Genomic DNA, 22,239 nt, shown 5'->3' on the forward strand with positions numbered 1-22,239 from the left:
AAAGCCAGAATGTGAACCCAGGCAGTCTGCCTTCAGAGCCCACAGTCTTAGCCTCTGAAGTTTTCTGCCTTTGTTCTAGCTGTGAAATCTAGGGCAAATGACTCCCTTTCTGAAACTCATTTTCTCATCTGCGTAAAATGGGAAGAGTATTCTTTATCTTGGGCACTATTTTGGGAGCTGAAATTTAATGTGGTAAAGTTCACGGATGCTATAGCACAGACAAGACACAGAGGAGAGAAAGGGAGAATTTTCTCTAATTGATGAGAAAAGACAAGGAATTTTTTCTAATTCATGAGAAAAGAGAAAAAGTGAGTTTTTTTCCCCCACAGAATAAATGCAACCATATTGCATGTGCTTTAGAGTCTGAAAAGGCGGTTTTGCCGATGTCCTCTTCTGCTGTAGGAGTCTCATTACGTTGCCCAGGCAGGTTGGGAAGACGAGCTGGTTCTAATTCTGCTGCTGCCTCTGTATGATTTTGGACAAGTCATTGCCCTTCCCCAGCATCAGTGGCCTCATCTGCAAAACAGGCATCACTGAAACTGCCTTCCAGGGCTCAGGGAGAGGAAGGTGGAAGCTCCTGGCCAGAGTTCAGTACACAGGAGGTTCTAACTCAGTCCTTGTCAGACAGCTGAGGAGTGAGCCCCACTCCACAGTGAGGACGCTGATGCTTGAGCTGCAGGCCGCCTGTCTGACCTACAGGGATCCTGCACCCCACACCCTTGCACCACTGAGCCCCTCCCCAGTCTAGACCCCCAAAACTCTCAAGGTCTGCCAGGCCCACAGGGTGAACAGAAAAAGAAGAACCCAGGCACATCTTATCTGAAGCCGTCAGACCCAAAGGTAGGTCCTACCCATGCGATGCTGGGACTAAGGCCTTTCCACGCCTCTCTCTCATCTCCACAAGGATCCTGAGAGCAAGAGGGGGAGGCTTAGGAGGTGAGGTACCACAGCCAGGCCAGGACACGCCCAGGCCTTTACTTCCCCTGGGACCGGGGGAGTGGCCATTTCCATGGAAAGGAATCTCCAGGAGATTCTGACCATCCTTCCTGGAAAACTCAGTGCAGTTCCCCTCCACGGGGGCCAGGTGGGGCTCTGGACACCTTGCAAGGCCTGCTGTGCACCCAGCATTAACGCTAACCCTCAAGCTGGCTGAGAGACGGGTGGCGGTTCAGAGAGAAGCAGACACTTACCTGGGGTCACACAGCAGATAATGGGGTTTGAATCTGGGTCTGGAATCTGACACCAGACCTGGCCTGTTCACTCTCCCTGAGCCCAGCGGCCCCCTCTGCCATGTGTTTGCCAAAGATTCAGGGCCGAACATCTGGAAATCCAAGTCTGTCTCAAGGAACAGAGAACAGAAGCTTCAAGAGACCCCAGTGGAAGCTTCTGGAAAGCCAGAGGTCAGAATCAACATGACAAGAAGGCCAAGTGGCACTCAAGGAATGTTCATGGGCTTTTGGCTCCTGAGAAGGTCGAGCCCAAGCCTGGGGAGATACGGACTCACTGCGGTCCAGCTGCATGTGCATTGGAAATTTCCAGGTCTTACACTGAACCAGCTGTTCCCTTCGGGCCCGTAAACAATGCCATCATGTGGGGTTCCCAAAGCCACCTTTCTCCCCACTTGGGAGTTTCAGATATTTCTAGTAATTTTAAACTGCTTAGTAGGACCCGCCTTGGAGTAATGGTAATCATAATTGTGCTAATGGTAACCAAGTCTGAATCCCAGCTGCGCTAACTGCTGTGTGCCCATGAACTTGCTATGTAACCACTGTGCCTGCTTCGTTTTGTTTTTGCTCCTCTGCAAAATGGCAGGCTCTCTCTCATGAGGCGCTTGACAGGATTAAGAGAGAGACTTCGTGTAAAACACCCACTGCAGTGAGCACACAGTAAATGCTCAGTTAAAGCTGGTGCTTCTTATTTTCCAGTGTGTGGGTGAGCATTATCGCTCAAGTTCCACAGCCTGGCTTTATGAAGCCCTGAGGCCCACATTACAAAGGGGCTCCTGCTGGATTTGAGTGACATATGATGATGGGAGGAGAGGAACTGGGGAATGGTGCCTCCTGTACCACCATGAAGACACCATAGAGACCCCAAAGACTAGGAAACACATGTGAACTTTGCTAAACAGAAACCCAGAACATGGAAAGGCATTCTCTTTGGGGCTTAGGGGCACGGAGGGGGAAGAAGTGGGATTATAAAGCCTCATGCTGCATTTTACAAGATTTTTGTTATTCCCTGCCCCTTGCTGTGTTCTCTGGAAATGGGAAGGCTGTTATTTCCCCTGCTGTGTGCTTCCTCAATGGGACCCTCATTAGAGTAGCTACTGGGGCATTTGGACACTTAGACACAAAGTAAGCTTTCAGGCTCTGGAATCAGAAAGACCTAGTTTAAATCCAGTCTCTGCTGTGTGACTTTAGGTAAGTGACTTGGCCTCTCTCAGCCTCAGGTTAGACAGCTGTGAAGTGAGATAACCTCAGGGATTTGTGAGCTAACGGCCTGACACCTGATAGATACATGATAAAAGTTGGTCCTCTCCCCTTTTCATGGGCTTTTTTCCTTGGACTGGGCTCTGAAAGCCAAGGGCACAGTGACTGAGTGGGATTGGTACCCTGTTTCAACTCCCAGCCCTACCTGCTGCCCTTGCTGACTCTATACCAAGGAACCCTCAGAGGGCACTCACTCTGCCAGCAAAAGCCAATTAGCTTTTATCTCCTGAGAACTGTCTGATGGTCACATGGGTGCCCTGGGATGGATAGAAAGTGGGAGTGCAGATCACTGGGGTAGGGATTTGGCCATCTGGAAGCTGTCTGACCCTAGGAACAACTCCTGCTGCCCCTGGAACAATTAAGAAGAGAATCGGAAGGGGAGGGAAGAGGGGAGCAGGTGGGTCCTGCTGAGATCTCCTCTGGGGCTCCCTTGGACTGGGGCAGGGACAGGATCTGGAGATTGTGGCCATAGGGTCCAGGGAACTGCAACTGCTCTCCCTGGACCTAGGGCTGTAGAGGGTGTGGCCTCTCCCCGTCTGTACAAGCTTGGGTACCCACTTGGCATCTCTGGGCTTGTCTGCATGTTCACCAGTAAAATGGGGAGTCTGCCTCCCAGGTGGCTACCAGGGCCTGATATCCAACAAAGATCCTCCAAACTGGTTGAGCCATAAACATTTTCTAAGCACCTACTATGTGCCTGTCACTCTGTTGGCACTCTGGCACTAGGGGAGTTGTCACCAGCAGGGGCAGGGGCAGTGAGTGTGCCAATCCTAGCCCTGCCATGAACACGCTGTCTGACCTAGGATAAGTGTCTCTCTGCAGCACCCACAGCCCTGCCACAACTGCTTTCTCAGTGATGAGTATGAGATAAGACCTTCCCAAGGTGACGCACCAGGAAGTGATATAGCCAGGACTCAAAGCAGGCTTCCTAACTTTAAGTTTGGGGATGCTTTTATACTCCTCACTCCTGCTCATCAGGGGGCATCCAGCCCACCCTGGCCCAGCTTGGCCCAGTGGTTTTAGGGAAAAAGATGAGATGAAGTGTGGGGCAGTGCCCCAGCAGTTAGGCATTAGGTAAAACTAGACAGTGTGTACAGACAGCAACTGTGTCACCGCTGGACAAGGGCCCTGCGGTCACTCAGCAAACACAGTCATGTGCCGGGTAAGGTCATTTCTGATAGTGGCAGGCTGCATTTACCACAGTGGTCTCGTAAGATTATAATACTGTATTTTGACTGTACCTTCTCTATGTTTAGATACCAAATACTCACCATTGTGTTACAGCTACCTACAGGATTCAGCATGGTCACATGCGCACAGGTGCCTAGCCTAGGGGCAATGGGCTGCACCACACAGCTCAGGTGTGTAGCGGGCTGTGGTACATCGTACCACGATGTTGGTACGATGATGAAATTGCCTTAGAACATGACATGTCCCTGTCGTTAAGTGACATATGACCGTATCTACTAACCACCTACCATGGGCCAGGTACAGTAAGAAACCCATGCACTCATTGCATGTGTGACTAATTCCACCTGTCACCATTGCCAACGACCAGGCCTGTCTTACGGAGGGAGAAGGTGAAGCCTGGGCAGGGGCAGTCACTTGCTGGGGAGTTGCTGAGCCTGGATTTGAACCCACATCCCTCTGGGACCCCAGCCCCCACTTTGTCATATGCTAAGAGCAGGCCTCCCTCTCTGGAAGATGTGTCTTCTGGTGGGGGGAGGTCGGCCTTATAGTGCTGCCACCATGTTGTATTCCTTTGCCTGCCCCCAGACCTGACCCTGGAATGGGTCCAGTTGTGTGTCTTTCATCCTTGGCTCGAGTTTGTCCCCAGTGCAGGAAGCCTGAGGCCTGACTTGGGGGCCCAGGCCGCAACTGTGGGTGAGTCCCCACCCTCCTCTCTCAGAGCTCCAGTTCCCTCACCTGCCAGGTGGGGTGGGGGTAGGGATGCCATGTACCTGGCTAGCATCGGAGCTCAGGGCTGAGGATGTCCATTCCAAGGCACTTAAAATAATGGCAAGTGATAAATAAAACGGAATGAGTTCAAACACAATGTGGACACCGGGGATTTGGTGAAGCTGCTGGTGGAATGTCGTCCGGCCTTCCTATGGGCGCCAGGCTATAAATAAGCCCCCTCCCTGCCTTCCTTCTTCCTTTCCTCTTCCTCCTTCCCCCCAGCCTTGTCCCTTTCCTTCCTTCCTTCTGCTGACAGGCCAGCTTTGCTCCTTCTGTAGAACTTGAGTTTGTTTTGTGCACAGGGCTGCCTGACCCCTCGAAAGGAAGGCTCTCTGCCTGGCTCAGGTCCTAACTCCTGGATCTTTAGACCTGGGGCGAAGGCAGACAGTGGGCCTCTGAGGACTCGACATAATAGGGGCTGGAGGCAAGGGTGACAGACACTGGGGCTTTGGAACCTGTGGCTCTAATAAGCTCACGCTGTCCACCTCTGCTTTGCTGTAGATGATACTAGAATTGCAGGGTGTTGAAAAGAATGTGGCCACTTTTCTGGAAATGGGGAGTGATTGGCCACATGGGGAGTGATACCTGCTTCCTGAGGTTTGCTCAGGGCTCCATGCCAAGCGCTTTGCATTATTTTCTTCAATCCTCACGAGAGCTCCACAGGGCAGGTACTATCATTCATCGCATTTTATGGATGAAGACACTGAGGCTGGGCACATGGAGGGCCGCCTGGTTCCAGGGCCAGACAGGCAGAGCCAGGCCCTGTCCCCAGGCTCTGACCACTGGACTCTGGTGCCTTCCGGGCTGTGGCAGCAGGTGTCAAAAAGAAATTGGGTGTATTATATGATTTCAAACAAAACTCCCTAGCATCAGAGCAATGACATAATTTCAACACTGGCTGTTCAGGGAGGGCCCTGTTGGGGAATCTTTGGCCGAAAGTTCCTGGTCTGTGAAATGGGTGTGAGGGTTCACTGAGAACCCAGACGTAAAGCGCCCTGTGTACTGGTGCTCAGTTAGAGCTGGGCCCAGTTTCTGGAAGGCTGTGTGCAGGGAGAAGGGAGTCGAGAAGGCCACATAACTGTCCCTGTCACCTTCCCTGATGAAAGTGATGTCTCTCCCAGGGTGGTTGTTGTTTTTTTTCGCTTGTTGACTGGGGATTGATGGAGCCTGAGCCTGATCTGGGGCAAAGGAGCCCTGGCAACATGGGAGGCTTGGAGCTGAGATTCAGGCCAGGGTGAGGGCTTCAGGAGAAGGAGTCAGGATGGTCACAAAGCCCAAGAATGTTTGATCACAGTGAATGTGGATTGTGTGTAGCTGCCTTTGACCAGGGCATGGCCTGAGCTAGTGCCCCGGCCAGAGGCAGGGAAGAGCCGGGGAAGCGCCAGATAGACTCGGGTTGAAAATGCTGCCCTACCGCCTATGGTAGCTTTGTGACTGCAGGCAAGTCCTTTCTCTCTCTGGGCCTTGGTTTCCGAATCTCTAATATGGAAGATTGGAACCACCTGTTTGGGGGTTTAGACGCTCCTTCTGGCACACATGAGGAGCTTGGTCCATGCTTCCCCTGCACCCCCTCCGCCACCTGCTATCTAAGTTCTAATCCTGTACTGAATTGGGCTGTATGAGGCCATGTATCTGGGCTGACTCAGTCCTGTCCCTCTCTGAGGAAATGCAGCTGAGGGACAGGACCAAGGAGCCAGACCCTTTGGTCTGAGTCATGGTTCTGCTGCTTTTTATCTGTGTGCCCTTAGTAAGCCATTTACTGTCTCAGGGCCTTGGTTTCCTGGATAATAATAGCACCTACCTATAGGGTGTTGTGAGGATTGAGAATTAAATGGATTTCTATCATAATAGCTCCCAATGAGTGGTAGCTATAAAAATAGTGGGAAGTATTATCATCATGCGTTTGTGTTACACTCTTAGCTTTGTCCAAGCTTATTCCAGTCGCCACGTACTATCTACTTCCATATTTGCCATAAAACTTCTGCAAAGAAGGCATTGTGCATTGCTTATAATGTCCTATGTGACGGTTCATCCCAGAATTCTTGCCAAGAGAAATGTCATCTTCCTAAATACGTTTCCTCCTTGCTGACAATTTGAGCTATGCAAATCTGCCTTTTAGTTTTTAGTTTTATTTTTCATTTTAAAATTATTATTATTATTATTATAGAGATGAGGTTTCACCAGGTGGCCCAGGATGGTCTCGAACTCCTGAGCTCAGGCAATTCACCCGCCTCAGCCTACCAAAGTGCCAGGATTACAGGTGTGAGCCACTGCACCCAGCTTATTATTTTAAAATTCAGTACTTTTTAGTACATTCACAGCAAATCACCCTAATTCCCTTTCTGTCTTGGCTGCCAGGAACCCCAAGTCAGATTTAAATCTCAATCAGAACAGCAATTATAGCTGATTTCTTTGCTTCCATTCCTTTTCCATCTGGCTTTCTATTTGACTGCATCCTGTGAGATGTACCTCTCTTGGGTCTTTAAGCCCATTATGGCATGAGGTCATGTAAGAAAAGAAATCAACTTATTATTATGTATAGAATTGAGGTAGTTGGTTTAATAGACTTGGTTATTCAGTTTACTGGGCAATTTTGACTTGGGTGGGGCCAGGGCAATGGATGTTCAAGGGACCTCAGAGACTACCTTTCTATTTAGGGAAAATAAGGCCTATAATGTTATTTCTTATATGTTATCAACTTTTAATTTGCTTTTCTGAAGCTGTGAATATAGTAGGGTTATCTACTTATGCAGCACATTCATTAGGAAATGTTGAATCATAACGAATCACAAAAAACTATTTACAATCTCCTACTGATCGTAAAAGCAGATTATAAAACAGATCAGCCTGCACAGATGTCAGGGTCGCCCTTACCTCCGTGCTTATTAAAATCCAGCCATCCCTGGACTCTGGAGAGAGAACCAGGCTCTCTTAGGATGGGGTGTGACACCAGTGCTTTCAACAGGCTCCACAGCAAAATCTGAAAACTCTTTATTAGCTGGTGACCTCCAGCAAGGTAACCCACTTTTCTGTGCCTCGGTTTCCTCATCTTTGTTTGTTTTTTTTACATTTTTTATTTCCATAGGTTTTTGGGGAACAGGTGGTATTCGGTTACATGAGTAAGTTCTTCAGTGGTGATTTGTGGGAATTTGGTACACTCACCACCCAAGCAGTATACACTGAACCCAAGATTTCCTCATCTTTAAAATGGGCATTAACCATAGCCGCTACCTCAGGGGGTTGTCAGGATGACATCTCAGCCTAGGTCTTGGCACGCTGCAAGTGCTAAAAAATGCTCACTAAAATGATCACTGTTGCTGGTCCAACTCTTCAGCATTTCCCATGGGGAAAACGGGGCTGAGGCCTGGCTCGGCCACCCACTGGCTGTGTTGACTATGCGTGGGGCCCTGCCCCTTGGGCCTCGGTTTTCTCCCCTGGAAGGAGAGGATTATTTGTGTGAGCCATGAGTGCCCCCGGTGTGGATGTGGTGGCCAGGTGTGCAGGGTGGGTCGTGGGTCCGAGGACCATCTTACCTTCGTTGCCCTCGCCAGGTGGGTGGTAGAAGGACAGCCCCAGGGAGATGATGGCGGCGATCTCCAGGATGATGAGCGTCACATCCTGCAGCGCCTCCCACACGAGCTGCAGGAAGGTTTTTGGCTTCTTTGGAGGTATAAAGTTTTGCCCAAAAATTTGCTTTCTCTTTTCCAGGTCTGGAGCGGTGCCTGGCAAACCTGCGGACAGACAGCAGGGAGATTGGCCTGGGGGCCCGGGAGAGACACAGGCGTGTTCTGGGAAGGTAGGGACAGAGAGGGAGAAACGGAGCAAGAAACTTGCAGGTAGCTGGTCCAGGAGCCCAACATCTCTTGGTGCTTTGGGTCCTAAGTGGGTTCCTGCCAAAAGCCAGAGACACCATGCAGTGGGTTGAATGGCAGCCCCCAAAATATATATCTACATCACGATCCCCAGAACCTGTGAATGTGACCTCATTTGGGAAAATATTCTTTGTTTTTGCACTTAAGGATCTCATGATGAGAGCATCCAGGATTATCTGTCTGGACCCTAAATGCAATGACAGGTATCCTTACAAGAGACAGAGACACAGAGGGAAGATGGCCGTGTAAAAACAGAGGCAGAGATTGGAGTGATGCAGCCACAAGCCAGGAAACAGCTGGGACCACCAGATGCTGGAAGACACAAGGAAGGGCTGTTCCCTGCTCTTCAGATGGAGGTGGCCCTGCTGACATCTGATTTCTGACTTCTGGCCTCGAGTCATAAGAGAATAAACTTCTCTTGTTTTAAGCCACGCACTCAGTCTGTGGTCATTTGCTGTGGCAGCCCCAGGAATCGAATCCACACTCCTATAGCCACCTCACACCGGCACCCTCCTTCCGCTGTTCCTCCTGTCGAATGCTACACAGTATTTAGAGAAGAATCAGAAGCCACTGCCTGGATTAAAATCCCAGCGTGACAGCCTTAGCTCTCTAAGCCTCAGTATCCTCTTCTGTAATAGGGATGATGGTTGTACCTAACCCATGGGTGGTTGTGAATATCACATGAGGTAATTAATGTCATCCATGAGCATTTATTGAGTACCTACTAAGTACCTGGCACAGTTGCAGACACTGGAAAAGGGCAGCCTACCAGACAGAAGAGTGCCCACTCAGGAGCGGCCCTTACTGTGGATGCCTTGCAATGTGCTCGGAGCGTGCCTGGTGGACGTGCAGCTGACGCTGGTGGCTTCTCCTCTTCTGGACAAGGCAGTGAGGTATAGCCAGGTGCACCTCGCATCACGTGGGGCCCAGACAGAGTGACAGGGGCCCACTTCCACCTACCATCTTCACTTCCAGATAATTCTTCCAGACTTGCAAGTCCACTCTCACGCCCCTGCTCAAAGGCCTTGGAAGGCCGCTCAATGTCTTTGGAATAAAGCCCATGTTTCCCAGCCTGGTTCCCTGGCCCCCTCATCTGACCTGCAACCTGTGTCTGCAGCCTTGGCTTTTGCCATGTGGCTTCCTCCCAGCAGAGCCAGGCCAGCACTTTGCCTTCCTCCTGCCACACTGTGACCATGCTGTGCCCTTCCCTGCTCTGGCACTGGCTACTGTTTGCCTGTCTCTACATCCCCTTCTAAACTCCCTGGTACCAGGGTATGGACAATCCACAATTGGCAAACCCCAGGTGTACCTGTACCTTGCAAGAGGGGCCTGGAAGGGTGAACCTCTCATGGAGGGAATTCAGGTGTGTGACCAGGAGGGGTGTGGCTCTGGTAGGGAGGGCTCCCTCTGTCTACTGCCTGCTGTGCCCCTCAGAGGCTGGTGCTTCTCCTTGTTTCAGCCTTCCTTTCAAGCTGCTCATGTCACCCCAAGTTGCTGGTGTGCCATTTTATTTTTCCATAACAAGTGTCCCGTCACACTCCTGGGCCTTTGCTCCTGCTGTTCAGCAAACCAGGAGCAGCCTTTCCTCCACTCAGCACTATGAACGCCTCTCAAGGGCCCCTGTTGGGCAGCTTCCCCTCCACCCCAGGTAGACAGTGGCCCTCTGCCCTTACTTCCCACAGCCTTCCCCTCAGCGGGCTTACTGCTTCCCCAGACCTGTGTCCTACCTGGGCTGTGGCACCTTGGGAGCAAAGACTAGTCTGATTCCTGTCCCTCAGGGCCTGGCACCTGAAGCCTTAGAATCATCCCACCCACTAAATGCAGGTCTGAGTGTGGTGAGCCTGGCCCGAACAGTGCACACAAATGGGTCCTTGCAGTGGGCAATGCCAGTCCTATTGCCGACCCAGTGAACACTAGCTCTTCTTGTGTCTTAGTGAGGACAGATGGGGGTGGAAAGGGAGGGGCACACACCCCTCATCAGACCTATGGCCTTCAGTCTGCTCCTGAGAACAGCACTACCAGCATGCTGGGGGTTGCAGGACTGGACCATGTGGTTGTTACATTGATGGGATCTTGTGGTCTAATAACATGGTTTTATGATTCTAACAGCCTGTTGTTGGTTGCTTCATTTACCCATTCATTAATTCATTCATTCATTCAATTTACGTTTCTGGAGCCCCCACTGTGGGCCTAGCCTGGTTCTGGGAAGAGTGATGCGCACGGAACAGACCTGGCTGCCCATGGATGTAAGCGCTCAGTGGTTCCATGAGTCCAGCAGCCTGTGGTTTGGGAGTCTGTCTGGGGTTCTAGATACTGAGTCTCCTCAGATGCTGACCATGAGATCTCCATCAGGAGCCTCCAAGTATCAGGCTGGCTGAGACACCCACACCAGGGGAGCCCAGGAATGGCTCCTTCCCTAGGAGACCTCACACTAGCCTGCCTGTCAGTACAGGTAAGCTCTGGAGATCCCATGTCCTGCAGGCAGTGAGAACGAGGGAACCCAGAGACAGGTTAGGCTCATTTCATAGATGAGGAGACAGGCTGCTCGGAGACCAAGTTGCTGCCATGGGGCAGCTCCTGGGCCCTGAGAGCCCTGCTAGCCCTGATCTAAGCACGTGGGAACACGGCCTCCACTGTTTAATGCTGGCTGGCCATCTGGGAGGTCGAGGCACAGAGTGTGCAGGCACGGCGCACTGCAGTGTGATGCCAGGAACGGCAGGAAGCTTCCCCGTCTTCCTCCTCTGGTCTAATTCTACCCACAGCCAACAACTGGAATTCCTCTACTTGACCTTTATTCCTTTAATCAAAAGCTCCAATTCCTTTAGACTTTCTGGGAGGGGGAAGCCATCATCAGTTCTGAATGCCATGGTGTGAATGAGTTTCAGGCTTTTTCCTGGAATGGGTTTTGACAAGGGAGAAGGGAGAGTTCAAGAGGGTGGTGGGCCTCTCAGGGAGGGGCTATGACCAGCCAACACAGGCCTGTTATGGCAGTTTGCTGTGGCTTTGGTCAGTCAATTCTCTTCTCTGAGCTGCAGTTTCTCCAGTTCAACAATGGGAGTGTTCAACAAGATGGGTAAGTCCTGAGAATCCCAGGGGTTCTGAGGTCTGCAGGCCCTGAAATGTTTCTCCTGGGGTCTGTTTTCACTTTTTGGGGCTCCTCGTAAAATTTGGTGCAAATTAACGTCTTTGCTAAGAAAAAGTAAGGGTGAGGGCAGCCAATCTTCTGGGCCCTGTCTGATTGATTCCAAGAGAGGGGAGTCTCTGAACCTTCTGAGTTCTGGGATTCAAATGTTCTGGGGTCCGCAGTGTAAATAGTTGATAATGTGAGTGTTCCGTTGTGGAAGTCAGGCCATGTCATGCTGGGGCTCTGTCATGCTGGGAATCCACAGGCCAGGCATTGCGATCCTGAGTCCTGGGACAGCAGAGCAGGGACTGCAAATGTGATAGATGTGGGGCATGGGTGGGTTTTGTGAATGAGTGAAGTAGGTGAGTGGGTGACATTAGGGAGTGGTAGAAACTGGAGCAAAGTGAAGAACCTTGGCCCTTCTGAAGAGGACAGCTGCTTTTCAGCTCCTGTGGGGGAATGTGGGCTGAGGGTGGCAGATCTTCCAATCTTCTAAGAGAAGCTGGACATCTGGAATTTGATGTAAAATCTCCCCATTAAAAACATGCCAGGGTCAAGTACAACATACCTGTGGGCTGGATTCAGCCCCTAAGTTGCTAGTTTGAGACCCCCAAGACTATGGGTTGAGACAGGGTGATGTGGCTGGAAGGGGGAGGGGTCGGCGCAGAGCAACTCTCTGTCCCTTCCACTCCCGGGCAGCTCCCTCCCCAGCCCCTGCCCTTGCCCACTCCCCACAGACTTCTGAGAGGCCCTCTGTTTTTAGAAATAACAACTCAGGGAATAAAAACACTGTGTGTTCTGCAGGGCTCTTCCCATGGCAGTTTCCACAACAAGCATCCCAGAATCAAAATCCAAGATGGGAACCCTGGGCACTGAGGCTCACATGAGTCCTCTGAGATGGTGGAGGTGGCTACGACGTCTTGCTCACTCCCTTCTTCTCAGCAGAAGAACAGCCAAGCCAGAGCTGAGGCTTGGCCCCAACTTCAAATCCTGCCCTAAGAACACAGGCGAGATTTGAACTCGGATGGCCTGCGTTCAAATCCCAGCTCTGAGTGACCTTGGGTCAGTGGCTTCACTTCTCACTGCCTCAGTTTCTCCTTTTGTAAAATGCAGACAGTAGCAGTGCCTATTTTACAGGGTTAGGGAGAGGCTTCAGCAAGAGGTCTCACATAAGGAGCGTAGCGCTGTGCCTGTCACCAGGTAAGTGCACTGTGTCATTATTACCGACCAGTTTTTAGGCTGTGTAGGAGACTAAGCCAGACCTTCCAGAGAGGAAGACTTTGGACTGGCAGGATTTTGACAAGATGGGAAGGGGTCAGTCAAGGTGAGGAGAGGCACAGCGGAAGGACCTTGTGACTGCAGACAAGCCATTTCCCTCCTTTGGGCCTCTGTTTCCCCACATGTGACATGAAGGATTGATCTGGATGAAGGCTAGGGCTGGTGGCTCTGGTACTTGGTATCAAAAGATGGGGGTTTTGAGGACCTGTAGGTAAGACAGCTTGCCTGGTCCAGCCTAACTGTCATGCCCTTCCCAGGAGTTGAATCCTGTGGTCTCTTCCTTTCTGCTGAAAATTAACGCAGATATTTTTGGGAGTGGAAACAACAGAGGCTGGTGTGAGAGATGAATGGCATTGGAGATTCAATTTAGATGAAGGAGCATCTCACCATTTAGCATATTAAAAATTAATACAGGGTGTCAAAGATCACTGGACAAAGGCAGCAAGGCCCTGCAAATTCTGAAACATGAATGTCCAGACAGATGCTCTGTGGGGTTGTGGGCTTTTGAATGTGAATTTTCTTTCTGTGTAATTACAAGCAGAGGTCAGAGCACCAGATGAGGAGTCAGGTTTGGTCTTGGTTCTACCACTGACTTGTGAGTGAAATTGGGCCAGTTTCATCCCTCAGAGACTCAGTTTTCTCATCAATAAAATGGGAACAAAATAACCCCTAGGCTGGGGAAAGCCACGCACAGTGCAGGGTGAGGGAGCGGCTGTACAGGAACTCCTGCCGTCGTGGCTGCTTGCTGTCAGTTGGGTGTGTGGGGAACTTTGGCCTCAAAGTATATCTCTATCCAGCTGTCCCAGACACAAGCTGGGCTCTTTCCCAGCCTCTAAACCTCTGCCTGGCTGTTCCCATTCTGCTTGGGGTATGTTCCTCTCTCTTCTTAGCCAATTCTGGCTCCTGCAAACTGCAGTGTCAGGCCATTAGAGAGGTTTCATGTGGTCTGCCCGGTGTTTTTTAAAAAAATGGAAATTTGTTACAAACATTAAAAAGTCAATTCCACCTAGAAATCCTGATGTCTGGGTCACCAAGGGCATGTGCCCAGACCTATGGGAGTTGAAACTCATGTTTGAGAGCCATCTGACAAAACCAGCCTCACCTCAGCTCTGCTAAGCAAAGCTCAGGGGGCAGTGGTTCTCTTGGGGGCAAAGGGAGCCTGTGCCTTGTCTGGCCCCAGAGCACAGAGCTGGGGACCTGAAGGAAAAGGTACAAGGAGGAGCCTCTGGCTTTATGAGAGGGAAGGACATTCTAATGGGTGAGCAGAGGATGGATGGATTATTCCAGGAAGCAGGGAGGGAGCATATTTACACAGAAGCTGGATGGCCCACTAGGGGTATCCTGCACCAGATGCCAGGCCCCCAGGGACTCAAGACTCAAGATCCTCCTATCTTAAGGAGGCCTGAGTTCTCTCACGCCTCTCAGACCCTCTGAAGGTAGAAAAGGTACCTAGGGTCGAACTAAATGGTGCACACCCAGTCATTTACTTCCTCATTCAATCACCAAATTTTGATTGAGCACCTACTAAAAGCCAGACTTTATCTACATGTTGCGGACACTACTGTAAGGAAGACAGGAGTGTCAGGAAGGGTTTCCTGGCAGAAGTGTAATTATAACTGGGTGCAAGAAGGAATGAGGGTTGATCAGGTGAAACGGTGTCTGTATGGGACACAGGCTCCGAGAAGGCAAAAGGAACTCCAAAGGGCTTGGGAAAGGGTTGAGTAGTGGAGCATTCCTGGTTTGCTCCTCAGAAGAGGGGGCAGATGGTCTCCAAGGAAGAGGACACTTCTATTGTACCCTTTGCTTCCAATGGCCAGGAAAGGCTGGGAGAGAAACTGAATTTGTAGCATGACACATGGAGTCAGGTTTACACAGGCCTTCGGAGTGAGGGTGAGAGTGTTCTCTAATGGAGACTTTGGCCCTTGTAACTCATCTTTTTGCCATCTTCTTCTTTCCTGCTCGGTAGCTCAGCAATGCAGTTCATCTCTGGGAGCTGCACCAGAGGACTCAGCAGCATGCATCGAGCTGGTAAATCTCCATCCTATTTCTCCTCTCCTTTCTTTGTCTGGATTTCCTAACTTAGGTCATTTAAAATCATTTTGTATGAGACAAACTTTTATAAGCTACTTAGGAGGTAGGATGTGGTTAATTAATCAGAATAAAGAAGGGGTTATTGAGGTGGGTAAAGGAGCAGGGGCTGGGTTAGAGAGCAGAATGATGGGGTGAGGTGAAGGAATGGGGACATTTAACATATGGCTTACATTCTGCTCCAGTACTGTACTTAGGGCAGGGCAGGGCTCTGCTTTTCCCACGTGTGGGGCACCTCACACCAAGAGACCGTGCTGTGTCAAAAGTAAAGGCCAACTGGGAGGGACTCAAGGTGAGTTTTCCAGGCCATCCAGGTGACCTCTGACCTCTTCTCCCCTGTTCTGAGGCCCCATGAGGCTGTGTATCTTTATTTCCAGATAAGAGACCCCAGAGATTGTTTCTGCCCCTGGCGAGAGCAGGAAAACACTAACTGCCTGCTAAGGCTGGTTGACATTTGGGGGCCCTGTCTGGCTGAGGGGACCTGCCTGCAGCCTGAGCACATAATTTCAAGAAAAAATAACCCCAACAATAATCACCTCCCCCAAACTCTCCATCTGTTGCTCAGAGCTAGCGTGAAAACAAACTGCTCCCCCAGAGGCACCCAGGCCACTGGGGTAGCAGCGAGGGAGTGGAAGTGAGCCAAGGGCAGGGCTGTTTCCAGGAGTGGGGTGCTGGGAGCTGGGCCTCTTGTCTGCAGGGCCAGGGGCTGTCAGCTGGGATGGGCTGCATGGTGGGTGACAGCAGCAGGCCAATGGGTAACCTCAGCCCTGGGTTCAAATCCCAGCAGCTCCTTGGTTCAGGGCTGGTGCCTTGGGCAAATCATTTCCCCTCTTGGAGCCGCAGTCTTCACCTCTGTGAAATGGGAATAAATGTGCACCGGCACACAGTAGGCCCTCAGGAAACCTCCCTTCCCTTCTGCCTCTCTGGGGATCAGAGATGGGGATGTGTGTGCCGAGGTTGTCCAGAGGCCCCTGCCCTCATGGGTGGCCACGTGCCCCCTGTAAGAGCCACTTAATGGACTCGGGACAGGCAGACAATGCCTCTGTGGGAAAAAGCCCTGTCTCGGGCAGCCCCTGCCATCTGGGGTTGACGGAGGATCGGGAATATGATATGTGGAAATAGCGCTTGGCACATACTGGTCTTCATAAAGGATAGATACAGCTGTCACTTCCACCACGGTACCACCACTACTGTGGGACTGGGGCATGGCCCAGACTTTGTGCCTGGAATGTGCATCCCAGGACTTTCTGTCTGTGTTGCCACTGTCTTAGCTCGTGTCAGAGAACACCACCGCAGCCACAACACACCCCTACCTAGATCCGGAGACCTGGCTGGAATCTACCTTTCCTTTCTGTGTGACTCAGCCTCTCCAGGAGGCCTTGGGCTGTCTCACTTGAGGATCACACAGAACCAGGGCTGTGACAGTGCTTTGTAGATGGTAAAGTCGATCTACGTTGAACACCCACTATACAGATGCACACACATCTGAGGCATAGGGTTCTTCTGCTAGGAAGGCAACTGAGCCAGGCCTCTTGTCACAGAGCTCAGCAGCCACTCTGCTCTGCTCCAGCCTGATCTAGTCGGGGATAGGCTGTGTGTGCAAACGCCCCACTGGGATCCTTCTGGTGAAGCCAATATGGATGCTTATTCACTCCAGGTTGATCCCGGCGACACTGGGGTGATCAGGAAATTTCAGTTAAAATGAATGGTGCGTGCTTTTTTGGGAAAAACCATAAGGGTGGCTTCGTGTCTTTGCTGCATATATTTAAAATGTAGCCTGTGAGGCACCCAGAAGGCAGGCATGGGCCTTAGTACCCATGAGAGGCTGTTAGTGCATGCGTGCTTGCCTGAGGATGTGGCTGAATGAGTGTGCAGATGCGGGCACATGGTGTGTGGCACGGGCTGAGTGGGGTAGGGCGCCCCGTGCTTCATATCCTATCAGAGGCCAGGCAGAGTGGGCAGCTTGCACGGGCATCACTGCTGGGACTACAGAACTCACAACGCTTCAAGACAAAGCAATGAAATGGGTCTCGCTCGAGACTGCTTCCAGCTCTGTGGCCTTGGGCAGGTGACTTCCCCTCTCTGGGCCTTGGATTCTTCAAGTGCAGCACGGGAATAATGATAGCACCTGCCTTATAGAATTAAATGAGGTTGCACCTGGGCACCTGGCACATGGGAAGGCCTTGACTAATATTAGCTGCTGTTGTTGCTGCTGTTACAGAGCTTTCTCCAAGGCACTAGTTCCTAACTTGTACCTTGGAGCCACCAGGGAGCTTTAAAAAATATTAATGCCTGAGCCCCAACCTAGAGATTCAAATTGAATAGGACTGGGGCATGGCCTGGACCTTGGGAGTTTTAAGAGCTCCCCTAGGATTGCAATGTGCAGCTGGGGATGAAAGCTTAGTGGCCCCTGGAGCAGCAGCTTCAGCACCACCTGGGACTTGTTAGAAATGCACATTCTCAGGGCTCACCCAGAACTACTGAGTCACACACTCTTGGATGGGGCAGGGCCAGCTGCATTGTCCTTGGTCATGGGTGAAGAACCACTGGCCTGGGGGAGGAGAGAGGAGGAAGCCTAATACTTGCCAGCTGCTTTTGGCCCAGCATCACCTTTGAGCCTCACCAGCAGCCCTGAGACCTGGGGCTTATTGCTGAGGCCTGTCCAGGTCATGCAGTGGGATGAGTGACAGAGCTTGTACCCAGCCTGTGTCTGCTGTTCCTTTTCTTCTGTAGGGGCTGTCAGCTGCCGCAGGGCCCATCTTCTTCCCTGAAAGCTGCCAACAGTCAGGCTCACAACCTCTCTTCCTGCAGCAGAGGAGGTCATGAGTGCTGCGGGCTGAAAGCTGACCGACCCAGACTTGAGTCCCTGGGTGCACAGAACACTCTGACTCTTTGTCTCCTACTGGTGGCTACCGAAGGCTGGAGAAGGAGAAACTAGAATTAAGTGGCAAGAAAAAGGAGACCGGAAGAGGAGATGAGGCAGTGTGGGGCCGGGAGCCAGCCCTCAAGTCTGGCTGTCACAGCATCCCTGGCCTGCTCCACAACCGTCCATGGCTCCCCACGTCCTCACAACCATCCAGTTCCTGGGCTCACAGTGGCCTCTCTGTGGAATTGTCCCAAAGGACTCCTCCTGCCTCACCCCTAGCCATGCCGCATTTACCCCACTCTCCTGCCAAACCACAGGTCTGCATCCGCCTGGCATTTGCCTCTGTCTTGTCACATCCGGCTCTGAACTCAGAATGCCCACGCCTCTGTCAACCTTAGTCTTAAGAGACCCAGATGAACCTTTACTACCACTTCCTGAAAGCCTTCCTTGATTTACTCAGCAAGAACAATCTGTCTTTATCCTCCCCTGACAGCATTTGTCACCTGGGTCATTTATTCACTAACACACATTTACTAGGCATCTCTCCTGTGCTGGGTTTTGGCCCTGGGGGTCAAATACCAACTGAGACCCACTCTTTGCCACTACTGCCTTCTGGTTGCTGATTCCACCATCCTCTCGAGGGAGGCTGCTCGCACCAGCACACAGCAGGTCCTCGGGAAACCTCCCTTCCCTCCTGCCTCTCTGGGGACCAGAGATGAGGATGTAAGTGCTGAGGTTGCCCAGAAGCTCCTGCACACATGGGTGGCCACGTGGCCCCTGTAAGAGCCACTTAATAGATAGGGGACAGAGACACAGCGCCTCGGTGGGAAAACAGCTTGTGTGGCAGGCATCCGCTGTGATCTGGGTCTTTATGGGCTGTCAAGGTAAGTTCAGAACGTGTCCAATGGTCTGGCTGTCATCTGGCATGCATCACAGGCATATACGCAGTGCCTAGAGTTTATGATCACACTACGGTATTGATGGTTCCTGATGGGCAAGGTGAGGGGTAAGTGGTGTCTCTCTGATACCTGGTGGTCCTAGGTGGGGTTTCCTATGAATCCAAAGTCTGTCATGTGGAGAGGGGCAGGGTTACCTGATGGCATTTGTTACCTGGCTCACTTATGGTTATGTGCTCATACACAGACCTGGCATCTATCTAGACAGGCAGATGCACACACAGACACAACTGTGGACGCGGCATTAGATTGTGGATGTAAATGTGCACAGTGCAGTGCTGGGTGGTTTCTCTGCAAGCACGTGGATGCAGTGTCCACTCGCTTATGTGCACCCACGTGGACGTGGCACTGAATGGGCACGCAGGTGCTCTGTTTCTGTAATCTGACACACGTGTGGACACAGCTTCCCACTGATTTAAACCCACCACCTGTCTTCTCCAAGTCAGGCTGAGTTCCCACTCCTCTCTCCACTGTGGGGATTCTTTACTAAACTTCTCCGCTCGGGGCTGCAGACTTCCCACATGGGCAGGGAGGTGGGTATGGGATGGGGGCTGGGAATCTGAGTGGAAGGGGGTGGCCAGGGCTCTGCTAGAAGCTGTGAAAACATCAATGATCTGTATCAAAGAATGGGGGGATTTAGTGAAGCTGGGGCCCCTAAGAAGAGTTTACCGGTTAAAATACAGGATGCCTGGAGAAATCTGAATTTTAGATAAATCATTTACTACCAACAAAAAATTAACAACTTACTGTTTATTTGCAATGCCAATGTCCCTGGATGCCCTGCATTTTTCTTTGTTAATCTGGCCACCTATCTCCAAGGCTCCCCGTCCCCTCTCCTCCACATCCTGTGGCCAGCCGCTCTCACCCTCCCATTCGACAGCTGGGAAAATGGAGGCCCAGAGACGTGGAAGCAATTTGACGCAGGTCCCCAGAGGGTCAGCTTCCTGGGGCTGGACTCCTGACTCCTGGCCCAGGCCCTCTCACCACCCCCACAGAGATGCAGGAAGGGAACGAAGGCTCGGCTAACTTGAATGGAGCGTTACTACACACACACATAATGGCCATTTCATATTCTCTGTCACCTCACTGAAGAGATCTGGTTCAGCATGCCCTGAGGTGACCTCTGAGAGGCCTTTGTCTCAGCCCTTTGGGTAAAGGGAGGCCAGAAAAGCCCCTTCTTTCTCCTTCTGGGGAGGGCCTCCATGGTTGAGTGCAGACGAGAAGCACTTCCCTGTCCCTCCAGGTGGGGACGCTCTGCAGAGCTGCTGCCTGCAGCCTCACAGGACGCCTTTCAGAGGCAGAGGGCGCTGAGTTCCAGTCTCCACTCTGACACTTAGTGACAGCTTCCGCAAGTGGTGCCCCTTCCCTGAGCCTCAGTTTCTTTATCCACAAATTGGGGCAGAGGGACAGCTTAGCTTCGCCTGCTGAGGTAGATGAAAGAAAGTGCAAAGGACAGTGGTGGGCACACAGCTGGTGCCTAGAGCCTGGGCTAATATCCCTTTCCCAATCCCTTTGAGCTCAAATGCTCCCCTGCACTGCATTGACAGCAGTGGTGGCATGCTCATGTCTTCTCATTGTTCTGTGATCTCAAGTGGCCCCTTCAATGATGCAGGAGCAAGCCCCTCTGATGGGCCCCACTCGGCTGGGGCCGTAGACACGTGGGCATGAAATGAGCACATGTGCTCCTGTGTGATCATCACTTTGTACACGGGGCTTGCATTTCATTCTCCTTGCCATTCTGAAAGATAGGGATTTTAAATTCCATTTTATGGGCAGAGGGACTGAGGCACAGAGAGACAGAGGCTTGCTCATGGTTACACGGCTAAAGCTGGGATTTGAACTCACGTCCCTGAGGCTCTGAACTGTACTGTCTTCACACCTTTTCATGTTGCCTGCTTCAGGATGCAGCACTGAAATCAAAGCTGACAACTCTACCATTTTCCTTGTTACCCTTGAGACAGCCTTTTGCTATAAACAGAGACTTGGCAATAGACAAGAGCTAGTTCCTAGGGATGCCAAGCACCTGAAGGAAATTGGGAAAACTTAGTCACCAGGCTGGGTGTTGCTAAATATTTGTGTTGTCACTGTGGTGTGGGTTCCTCCATTAGCATAAATAAAAATCCTATATTTCAAAAGCAAAAAATCCACAAGTCCTTCAAAAGCTACCTCATTTATAGAAAAACGCATTTCTGTCTTTGGAAAGCGAGTGGGCTAAATAAACGGTGGTGCATCTAGTCCAAATAATACTACACGACAGGTCATAAAAATGAGATCCGTTTATACGTACTAACATAGAAGGCAGCGAGTGGGCTAAATAAACGGTGGTGCATCTAGTCCAAATAATACTACACGACAGGTCATAAAAATGAGATCCATTTATACGCACTAACATAGAAGGCTCCCCAAGATAAACTGCTGAGTGAAAAACGCAAGCTGCAGAACAGTATGCATAGTTTTATTTTACTTTTGTAAAACAGAAAACTCTACAAAACAATAGCCTAGTTTTTATATGTATGTAAATGTGTAGCAAGAGGTCTGTAAGGATCAGACTCATGAAGGTGGTATCTCTGGGGATGGGAAAGCGAACTATGATTAATTGCAGTGGTCTAGCGGACTCTAGCTTTGACTGAAATTCTTTAATTTTGGCCAGGCACGGTGGCTCACACCTGTAATCCCAGCACTTTGGAGACCCCATGAGAGAAGGCCGAGGTGGGTGGATTATCTGAGGTTAGAAGTTCGAGACCAGCCTAGCCAACATGATGAAACCCTGTCTCTACTAAATATATATATACATATGTATGTATATATATATTTATGTATATGTATATATATTTATAAAAAAAATATATATATACACACGCATATTTAAAAAACCCGTACATACACACATATATATGTATATATAAATTAGCTGGGCATGGTGGCACATGCCTATAGTCCCAGCTACTTGGGAGGCTGAGGCAGGAGAATCACTTGAACCCAGGAGGAGGAGGTTGCAGGGAGCCGAGATCATGCCACTGTACTCCAGCCTGGGCGACAGAGTGAGACACTGTCCTGAAAAAAAAAATTAATTTTAACCAAGAGACTGTGTTCATGTGCTATTTAAATAATTCAGACTTTAAAGGGAAAGTCATGTGAACTATAAGAAAATAAAGGTCTGTTTCCATATAACCTTTGAATGAAGTGGATTTGGGGACAAACATTTCTGGGCTAAAATCTCAGCTACCTCACTGACTACCTGTGTGTCCCTGAGTAAGTCATTTCACCTCTTCTGTACCATGAGCTGTGGTTCCCAGCCCAGAGCCTGGTTGTGAAGATTAAAATAAGATAACAAGTGTGATGCGCCAGGCACACAGTAGGTCTTCAATGTGCACCCCCATCATCTCTTCTTTTCCTCTATATCCTGTCCCTATCTCCCATCAGAGTCCACTCCTACCTCCTGACACCATCCAGCAAAACTCAAGAAAAACATCTCGGATGTGACCACACCCCTCTGCCATCTGCACACTGCTCCAGGCAACCATTCTTGCTCACGTGGACGGCCTCAGCAGCCACCTTGCCTGTCTCCCTGTTCCTACCACCCTCAATTCATTCTCCACCCTGCAGCCAG

At 50.8% G+C, this 22,239-nt stretch overlaps 1 protein-coding gene across 12 annotated transcripts in view; it reads right to left on the reverse strand.

Moving 5' to 3' along the window:
• The window catches only part of ATP2B2 (ATPase plasma membrane Ca2+ transporting 2), a 302,597-nt gene that overhangs the window by 78,806 nt on the left and 201,552 nt on the right, over window positions 1–22,239 (reverse strand). For all 12 annotated transcript variants that reach the window (XM_032270594.1, XM_032270601.1, XM_032270600.1 and 9 more), the window contains one exon: window positions 7,979–8,176. In XM_032270594.1, the coding sequence (XP_032126485.1) occupies window positions 7,979–8,176 (198 nt within the window). The remainder of the gene's footprint in view (window positions 1–7,978; window positions 8,177–22,239) is intronic.

This window comes from Sapajus apella, unplaced genomic scaffold (genome assembly GCF_009761245.1).
Source record: "Sapajus apella isolate SASKATOON/1434 unplaced genomic scaffold, GSC_monkey_1.0 scaffold213, whole genome shotgun sequence".
Classification (NCBI taxonomy): domain Eukaryota; kingdom Metazoa; phylum Chordata; class Mammalia; order Primates; family Cebidae; genus Sapajus; species Sapajus apella.